Source organism: Rhagoletis zephyria, unplaced genomic scaffold, assembly GCF_001687245.7.
Source record: "Rhagoletis zephyria isolate East Lansing unplaced genomic scaffold, Rhagoletis_zephyria_1.1 Rzeph_scaffold_10926, whole genome shotgun sequence".
NCBI lineage: Eukaryota > Metazoa > Arthropoda > Insecta > Diptera > Tephritidae > Rhagoletis > Rhagoletis zephyria.
The window spans coordinates 10,034-20,192 of record NW_016168003.1 but is presented as its reverse complement, the minus strand read 5'-3'; the positions used below and the strand labels follow the sequence as shown (position 1 = coordinate 20,192).

General features: G+C 35.0%; 2 protein-coding genes across 3 annotated transcripts in view; both read left to right on the top strand.

Moving 5' to 3' along the window:
• Positions 1-1,258: 1,258 nt before the first annotated feature.
• On the top strand, positions 1,259-4,671 carry Smvt (Sodium-dependent multivitamin transporter; the record flags this gene model as incomplete). Its single annotated transcript, XM_017633007.1, has 6 exons — positions 1,259-1,376; positions 1,898-1,965; positions 2,112-2,263; positions 3,490-3,695; positions 3,787-4,205; positions 4,264-4,671. Coding segments are annotated over 6 exons (1,371 nt in total), but the record flags the coding sequence as incomplete, so codon positions are not given.
• Positions 4,672-8,985: 4,314 nt separating this feature from the next.
• LOC108376767 (sodium-coupled monocarboxylate transporter 1-like) overlaps positions 8,986-10,159 on the top strand; it is a 10,836-nt gene continuing 9,662 nt past the window's right edge. For both annotated transcript variants that reach the window (XM_017633008.1, XM_017633009.1), the window contains exon 1: positions 8,986-9,209. In XM_017633008.1, coding sequence (XP_017488497.1) covers positions 8,986-9,209 — 224 coding nt within the window. The remainder of the gene's footprint in view (positions 9,210-10,159) is intronic.

The window sequence follows — 10,159 nt, the reverse complement described above, 5'->3', positions numbered from 1 at the left end:
CAGTCGTGTGAAATGTTGCGTTGGAACCTTGTAATCTCTATTAAAAAAAATGCTGGAATTGACTCTGGTAGCCGCTGTCTAGATTAGCTTATGTGAGTTTATACGGGATGTCCAGAAATCTAACCCAGCGCCTCTCTCAAGCAAGTCTTTTACGACCACTATCCAGAGCAGAGGTGAACGAAACCCATCTTATGGGGTCTCTCTTTTCAACTTATGCTTTCAACAGGCGCTGAGCCATTCAGCTTTAATATTTCTGTCGCAAAGCCAGTTGCATACGACCCTCAATAGGTTGATTTCAACCCCAAGCTTATATAGTGATTTAACTATTGTTTCCGGCAAGACGTTGTTAAACGCGCACTCAATGGTGAGAAGGGGCCCTACAGCAAAATCTTTATGAATAAATATTTCCTTTATCCACATTCTCATTGTGTGCAGTGCGGCCTCCACAGACCTTCATGTATCGTAAGCAGAAATCCCCTTTCTTCATTCTTCTTTCATATAAAGCAAAAACGAAGAGAGACTGATTGGCCTAAAGTCTTTACATTGGTTAAACAAGGGAGCTCTTTCCAGAGCCTTCAACCAACAAGGCACCTCTATAGCATTTTAAAATTGTGTATGAACGATATTATCCAGTTGCGGGTAGTTAAAGGGTTTCAACAAGTTTATCCGCACATGACAGGCGACAATTATCCAGCAAGTCGGAAAGGGTAATTAAACATTCGCACCTTGCCCCAATGGAGGCTTTGCCAAGGGAAGGTTTATAAGATAAGTGACCATCAAGGAGAAGCTTTAGTTCCTCGCCTCTCGGGTAGACAAAGGGAGGATTCCACGGTCCTCCGCGTGAAGGGCACTCTGTCTTATGGAATCGCTTAGCTTGCATGAGCGGACATGTTTATTCAGCGTGTCTTAGGAAAGTATCTGGTAAATAAAGTAATTAGGATATCATTCAAGAGTTTTGAAGAAAACACTTTTGGTGTTTGGTGTTTTTGCGTGTTATTGCGCGTCAATCGACGAAATAATACACAACATAAATTTAAAAATTAAAAAAAAATCCTGCAACTTAGAATACATATGTCGTTCCAGTACAAGCCGTGACTCCAGTCGGGCAAAAAAACTGCATGCTCGAAATTTTAAAACCACCACCACAAAGATCTTTTCCTTTTCGCAATATAATTTTTTCCTAATTTTTATGATACATACATACATAGATATGTATGAAAATTGCAGATACTACATAATTTCTCTTGAATATTTTCAGTACTTGGAGTTGCGCTTCAATCGTGGTACACGGCAACTACTGACTTTTGGCTTTATGTTTACTTTGTTTCTAATGCTGCCGGTTATCTTATTCATACCCTCTCTAGCTTTCTCACAAGGTTTGTACTTATATGCATATGTATGTAAATATTAAAATTTTTCTAATGCCGCATTTCCACTATGCATTGAATGGAAAAATTTCTAACGACAACGTTGTTTAACAAAAAATACCGGTATCATATAGAAAACAATTGTCATTAAAGGCTCAGTTATGCATACTTTGCACTGCACTGCATGGCATGTCGTTTTATTTAGAAATCAAAAATCAACAGACTTCTACATATGTATGTAATGCTTTGGGTGCTTTGGGTAACCGCGAACACCCGAAGCTCATTTAACAGACTGCTTATGTGACAACTCTCATGCAATGCCAAGTATGCATAACTGAGCCTCAAATCTGTTTTCACATAATCTTTTAATTGTTGTTTTAATTTTCCGGCATCCGGAACAGAAGTTTCGACTAATCCGTTTTTATAATTATGACGCAAAAGTTTAAGCTCGAAAGGCCAGATATTCTGACATACATACATATGTACATACCTCAATTATTATCACTTACATACATTTTTATTTTTTCCAGTCACTGGCCTTAACATACATTTAATAAATGCTGTTATCTGCTCAATTTGTGTTATATACACAATGTTGGTAAGTTTTCATGGAATACTTTTATAATTATAAATTATAGAAAAATTCCAAAAATCCAGTTTTAAAAAGTTATTTTATTGTCATTGACTCGATCTCTAATACAGAAATATTTCAGAATTTCACAACATTTATGAATATTCTTATAGGGTGGCATTAAAGCTGTTGTTTGGACAGATGTGGTACAGGCTGCCATTATGATCGGTTCCGTCACGCTGGTAGGAGTCTTGGGTGCGAAAAAAGTGGGCGGAGTGAATGAAGTTTTGAGAATAGCAGCCGAAGGAGGTCGTTTGAGTGTCGAGTAAGTTACATACATACAAATGTTTATTTAAAGTACCTTGGTTGGTTACTAAGTACCCATATAAAAACTTGGAGGCTAAATACTTAAGTACTAAGGTATTTAGTAATTTCCAAATATGTAAGTGCTAAACGGTTCACGAAAAGAAAAAATAATCGGTTATTTCTTTTTTTTCACCTTTTCAGAGATCGATCATATAATGAAATAAAATGTCATTTTCGGGATATTTTGAAACTCAAAAACTTTCCAGACTTTCTTTCAATTTCTTAAGTTTTTTTGGGGATTTTTCGTATTTTTTTTTAAGAATTTTTCTTAGTTTTTTTTTGTAGATTTGTCGGGACCTCTCGAAGTTTTGGGACCATTTCCTCCCTACTTGGTGGTTTTGTAAACGCGGGACTTTTTCAGGATATTTTTTAATTTTTTTTGACACATTCTGACATCCAAATTATTCAAATCGTATTTCTGGAATTTTTTGAATTTCTGTAGAAAGATACAGACGAGGAATGGAATCTTTTGAAATCTTTTGACAAAAAATTAAATCTGAAATATGTATTCGTCGTTCAACTCCCAGAGTAAAAAACATAAACCTTTAAAAGATACTTTCGAAAAGAGCAATTTGTTTTTTTTTTTATCAAATTCATTAAAATTTTGTATTAGTACTCCTTTAGAAGCTCGATATATCTCTCAGAAGTATACAAAAAATTTATGAATGATTGTAAGTAAGCCTAATGTTTGCGGAACATATCGAGCCCTAACCGCCAAAAAGATGTAAGTGACATTTTTTTTTTTTTCTTTTTGATGCGAAAATGTTCCTAGCGCATCCAGATATATTTCTGCATCAAAAATTTTGAAAAAAAAAATGTCGCAATTAGGCGCTTGATATATTTTGTGATTTTTATATCGCATCGTTATTCTACTTCAAAATTTCCAAAAATCAACTTTGTTAAGGGCCGGTTACTCAATGTCTGGTTAACACTAATCTGCGGTTTAACATCGTTATCGACGTCTACGACTCCATGCATACAACAGGGAATCGGTAACGTCGATAACTATGGTTAACCGGGGATTAGCGTTAACCAGACATTGAGTAACCGGCCCTAAGAGTCTTTCTTTGTTGAAGTTTTTTTATGCGCCTTTTTTCGCTGTCAACCTTACAGCTCGCGCCTTTTTTCGTGTCTAGTGACGTATATGTAATGTACAAAAAAAACTATTTGACTATCTAATTCCAGCTTCACCCTTGACATTCACACTCGCGCCACTATTTGGAATTGCTCCACCAGCGCCATTATTTTGTGGACTGCCTATGTGGGACTAAATCAGAGTTGCGTACAACGTATTGTGGCATTGCCATCACTTAGCCATGCGCGACATTCACTCATCATTTTCGGCGTTGGTTTCTTAGTGATAATGTTTTTCAATTGCTTCACGGGCATAAGTAATAGAAAAATTTATAATAAATATTTTTTTTTTAATTTTATTTAATATTCAAACTTGTATGTACTTCTCCTACTTTTTTTTTGCTCTAGTCATGTATGCGCGCTATCACGACTGCGATCCAGTGCAGCAAGGCTACGTGCAGAAACCCGACAAAATGATGCCTTTCTTTGTACAAGACATTGCCGGTCATCTCAAGGGTATACCAGGCGTATTCATCTCCTGCGTGTTTAGTGCCGCACTAAGCACAATGTCCGCTAATCTCAATGCATTAGCCGGCGTAGTCTATTTCGATTATATTAAGCCACATGTAAAGCACACCGAGAGGAAAGCTAATCTCATCATGCGCGCCTTTATATGCCTTTGTGGCGCATATAGCATCTTTGGCGGATTGGTGGTGGAGAAATTCTCTTCAATATTACAAGTCATATACTCAATAGGTGGCGTAACTATGGGTTCAGTATTTGGTGTATATCTTTTGGGCATGTTGGTGCCACAGGCGCATGGCAGGGTATGTAGCTTCAAACATTTGAAAAAAATAAATAAACCTGCAGTTTGTATATTTTCAGGCTGCCTTTTGGTCTGTCATCGCAAGCATGGTCGCCATGTTCGTGATTGTCATGGGCGCGCAAGGTCGTCTGCACTATAGTGCTTTACCCACCTCGGTGGAAAATTGTCCTACAGCAAACGCAACACTTTCGTCCAATTCTACATCTTTTTACACAACTTCCGCGACTGAAACTCCATCAACGAGTACCGCGACCAGTTTCAACATTTTTGATCTCTCTTTCAATTGGTACGTCATGGTGGGCAATTTTATTGTTTTTCTTGTTGCAATACCACTCAGTTATATTGTGCCGGCTGAGAAGGATTACAAATGGGATTTGAAACTATTGTCGCCTGTGGTGCATCCATTCGTCAAATATGAATTGACAAACACGGAGGAGTTGCCTGAACTTAAGCCAATTAATATTTAAAAAAATAGGTAGTAGTAAATGCTGATAGTAATTAAGAAGAAGTACAAATAAAAATAAATGTTCCAATTACGTCTAATTACACTGTCCAACATGGAAATTTTATCTGCCATAAGGCTAGTCATTTCATATTTTGGGTCGCTAAAATCGAATTTAAACTCAAAATTTCCCTATCACATCAGACTTTTTAAATATACATACTAAACTAAAAATGCGGTTTTGGCCTACTTTCGAGGTTACTGCCGTGTGGAGTACAAGTGGCATTTTTAATAGAATCTTTATAAAAATATGTATACAATTTTTGAAGGGAAACTTATTATTTTTTAATCCAAAGGCAAACTTTCTAAATGCACTGAAGTTGTTTTATGCCACTGATGTACATTAGACCGTACCACCTTACACGCTGGAGTCTAGGCTATTAAGGATGTACGGCGATTTTTTTTCGGTACAGTCTAGTGTACATAAATGTTTCATTGTATGAAAAAATTGGGATTTTGGTACTTAGTTTTCCAATAGTCTGAAATTTTCTTGAAGAGTATGCGAGTAAGTTCCAGTACCCTTCCTTGAACACTTCCAGATATATGTAGTATGAAAAATTCGGCTTATGTGGGATGTGCCACGCCCCCTTTACATATCGAAATTTTTTCTAACCTATAACCATCCTTGGGACGTGTGCGGCAGGTGTCCGAAATTTCAAAAAAAATCGGTTCAGGCGTTCTCGAGCTTTGCGAACACAAAAAAAATCGGCTTTCAAAATATATGTATATTAGTATAGATATGTATAATGGTAGCCGTTTTCATAGTTCGGACTCAGCTCAAAAAGCACTGGGTCAAATGTTTGGAGATTATACCTTGCATATATTTATTGCTTGTATTATAGGCTCAAGAAAACTCGCTAGTTGGCGCTAGAATCGAGTTATTCATAAAAGTCGTATTCGCGAACCGATTTCATTCAAATTAAAAATGTGTGCTACCAATATGATGAAAAATACGCTTGCTAAAAATGAACCCGCTGGGTGGCGCTGAGGTTCTGGTTAAAATTCATAATGCGTGTTCATTTCATGATAAGCAATGCTTCTGCAAGAAACTGACCTTATGCAAAAAAGGGAAATATTTAGAAATCCTGTATGTCTGGTCAGCTTTGACCCAATGTTTATGTTATACGAATTTACCGTTCAGATGGCTAAATTAAAGATGGAGTTTTATGCACACAAATAACACAAAATTATGTAAGTGGTCCTTTGAAGAAATTGCTCCGGGTGGCACTTAGCAAATGTACGGGAAAACTTTTCATCCTGTGAAACAGCAAGGATTCTTATGGGGCTTTCGCACGAGGCGATTTTTCAGGCAACTTTTGCGTTCAACTCACGCAGGGTTGCACGAAAAAGAAGTTGAATGGCTAGATGTTGGCTGGCGACCAACTTTGTTGAAAGCGATTAGTTAAAAGGCCGTTCAACCGAAAGTAGAATGCAAAGTTAAACGATGCAAACGCCTTTTTATGGAAAATATTTTGATATTTTGATTTTTTAGCCATTAAATTTTTTTTTTCGTGCAACCCTGCGTGAGTTGAACGCAAAAGTTGTCTGAAATATCGCCTCGTGCGAAAGCCCCATTTGCCCTCCTATAACAGAAAACGGTCATCTATGCTCTGCAGTTTAGTTAAAAGGGATTTAAATGGTTAGGCTAATATTCTTGTGTGAGGAGAATTATACTCTTAAGTTGTTTAAACCCAAACTAAGGATTTTTACTTTACAACCCCTGTTTTTCTTTTCAACGGTATTGTTCGTTTTTTTTCGTACGTTATTTTGAAACTGTCAGCAGTAAACCATTTAACGTTTGGAGGAGAGAACTAAAAATAAAATTTCAGCAGTCTTCTTCCTATAATTTTACTTTGTTTGATTTCCGAAAAGAAAACATGGTCCGAAAAAAAAAACATATCATTTTCAGGCTACACTTAAAACCAAGTTCAGTGTGCCTTGACACTTTTGTCAACTAAAAGTAATAGCAGAGTAAATATTTATTAGATTTCACATGTTGTGGGGGTGTTAATCTTTTACACTTTGATAAACCCGTTCATCAACATTATTACTTACCAGCTTAAAAAGTTCGCCGGTGTATACCTACATGCGTATGTATCTACATTAAGGTGGTCCAAAAAAGAATTTGAAAAAGTAAAGTCGGAATTTTAATACTTTCACGCCATAGGATTTTTCTATACCGAAAAAAATGTACCCCTTTCTTTTATTTTGTAATCCAAAAATATTTAGAGGTTGCTCAAAGTTTTCCGTGTATATATTTATGTACATACATATGTATTTTATATGGAAAAAAAAAACAATTTTAAAATCAATATTTTTGGATCTTTCTCTTCAGGAGGTTTCCAATAATAGTACCCAATTGTTTATTTAACAGATTTTTAATAGTAACTTTTTCACAAGTCACGCGAAAACCCAAAAAAATGCAATGGAGGGACCCATAAAAGTTCGTTAGTATTAAACAATTTTTGAATAACTGGGTATTCTTTTTTTCCTATAAAATACATGGAAAATTTTTAACGCTTTGAGCGAACACTTAATATTTTTTTGATTTCAAAATAAAAGACTGGGGGTTTATGTTTTTTTTTTTTTTTAATAGAAAAATCCTAGGGGTGAGAGCAGTAAAATTTTGAATTATACTTTTTTTTTTTGTCGGCCCTAATGTACAAATGTTTGTACTACGTAGCATCATTTATCTATTATATATTAAAAAGTGTCTGAAGGAGGATTAAACTCTCGCCAAATTCAAATAATTTTAAGGCAATATTTGAATAGCTCAAATGTCGCAGGACTCAAAAAAGTGGAATGTTGCAAATTGCAAATTTTCAGTCGAATGACAAAATGGGATTACGATTAAATATTGGAACAAGTTCGCAAATTCACGAAATGCTGACGTTTGGATGCCTTAAGTTCATACATACAAATTTTCTTTGGCGAAATACTACCCTCATACACTCTTAAATTTTTTCTTCTCTCCAAAATTGGTGCAGGTAAAAAAATCGGTGATATTCTTGAAAATTGTGTAAAAACTATTACTATTAAATGATAAGTGCATTTTTCCAATATAACGGACATAGTTTTAAAAATGTATTGTATTCGCTCGAAACTTGTTATTCGGAGTTTTTTGGGGGCTCTTACAATGAATTGTTAAATTTCAAAATGGCGGATAAATTTTTAATGATAATTCAAACGAGTAAAAAAAATCTTAAAAAGTCTAGATTATATTCGACCAAACTCAATAAACTTAAAAAAAATCCAATAAGGGCATTCCCTTAAACTTAAACTGAGTAAAACTCGTAAGTTTACGAGGCTTTTATGGGAACGCACCCTTTGCGAAAACGGCGTAAATAGGTGCGTAAAGTGACAAATCAACCAGGATTTTGTAAAGCAATTTTTGTTTTGTAGTATTTTCCATAACATCCCGCCATGTTTTCTCTATCACACTCGGCTAAAATACAATTAAAAATGCCGCAAATTAGCAGAAAACTTAAGTCAATAGAGTTAGTGTATGAAATTCATTCATTTTATTCGCGTATTATGCTTTTCATTTATTTTCATTATTTTATCATACGTTTTAGTATAAAAATTTCGGCTCCTCGGCAACACTGAAGTTGCGCATCAAATTTGCCTCGTAAATTTACGAGGGGCTCGTTAATAGAGCTCCATACAAATTTCGAAAGTTCTTTTACGTGGCTCGTAGATTTACGAGGTTTACGAGGCTTTTACGAGTTTAAGGGAAGACCCCTATTTTTTTATTTCCACATGTTATGTGAAGTACATTAGTATCTATTTAGTACATAAATATGAACTTTCGGCTTTCCTAGATAAGACTACATGAATACATATGTATGCACATATGCATAAGTACTTACGTATATACACATGTATGTATGTATATCTGCTTATACACAAAGATTTAGTAAGATAAGAATCCATTTTAATCAGATAAGCTGTGCAGTTATCAAGTATTTAAAGAAATCCTCCTACATGGCATACTTGAGTATATTTTAGCTGTTCGGAATCGCGACTAAACGTCTGAGAAGTGAGCAGAAACGTAGCGCAGTGAAAGTGAATCTTACTAAACTCGTACACGCGCGCGCGTACACAAAAAGATAAAGCAGGAATGTAGGCGAACGCGTACAAATAAAGGATATTGCGTGTTGTGGGGAAAACGGATTAACTGCACGAAGGAATTTACAAATTGTGTTTAGTTTTCGAAATTATACAAAGTAAAAATCTTACAAAAATGACTACTAACACTTCTACTACAATTGCTGATGGAATGGCAAGCATCTTGGATACAACAACTGTCGCCTCTTTGCCGGCTGGGCGCAGTTTTGTATTCGGCACCGCGGATTATATTGTCTTCGTGTTCATGTTGGTCGCCTCAGCTGCAGTTGGTGTATACTTCGGATTCTTTTCGAAATCGAAAAACACTACCGATGAGTATCTGATGGGAGGCAAGCGGATGAAAACCATACCTATTGCTATATCCTTGATCGCGAGGTTAGTTTGAAAATATAGATTGTTCTACATATACATACATATGTATGTACTTTAGACTGCATCACTCCAAATACAAAAAAAAAAAATCGGTACTGTGTTTCCATTGGAATTATAAAATCTAATATATATTTAGACGTCCACCAAAATATTTCGGAAAAATATTAAGATTTACGTGAGCTGGAGCGATTTGATAATACCTCCAAAAATTGAGTTTTTTATGAATAAAAATAGTTTCTTAAAGTTTTTTTTGAAAAAAAATCCCCTCAAATGACAGAACGGTTTAAGTTTAAAAAATTTGCATACAAATGTTTTTTTAAGTTTCAACGGAATCGTAATAATGAGATTTTTGATGTTGTTCTTTACTTTTTTCAAAGATTGATTTACGAAAAACTTGAATAACTGTACCAGACCTATTCCTATTTATGTAACTTGTGAGGTGTCATTGGAAAGATATTTTCTCACCCTTTTTATTTCTTTGCTACTAAACTCATTCAAAGGATGAAAGATAAAGGTAGGATGAACAAGCGTCATTCCAAGTTCAATTGAGATGTGTTGGTATTTGAAAAAAAAAATACTGGGACATGAAAATGCCTTTCTACCTAAATCAGAATAGTTTTGGCCCAGTTATTCAAGTTTTCCGTAATTCAATCTTTGAAAAAAATTAAAAGAAAACAGCATTGAAAATCTCATTATTACAATTCTGTTGAAAAGAGTTTTAAATATTTTTCTTGTCGATGAGGGGATTTTTTTTTCAAAAAGTTATTCAAGAAACTATTTTTCAAATCGGTCCAGCTCATGTAAATCTTAATATTATTCCNATTAAAAGAAAACAGCATTGAAAATCTCATTATTACAATTCTGTTGAAAAGAGTTTTAAATATTTTTCTTGTCGATGAGGGGATTTTTTTTTCAAAAAGTTATTCAAGAAACTATTTTTCAAATCGGTCCAG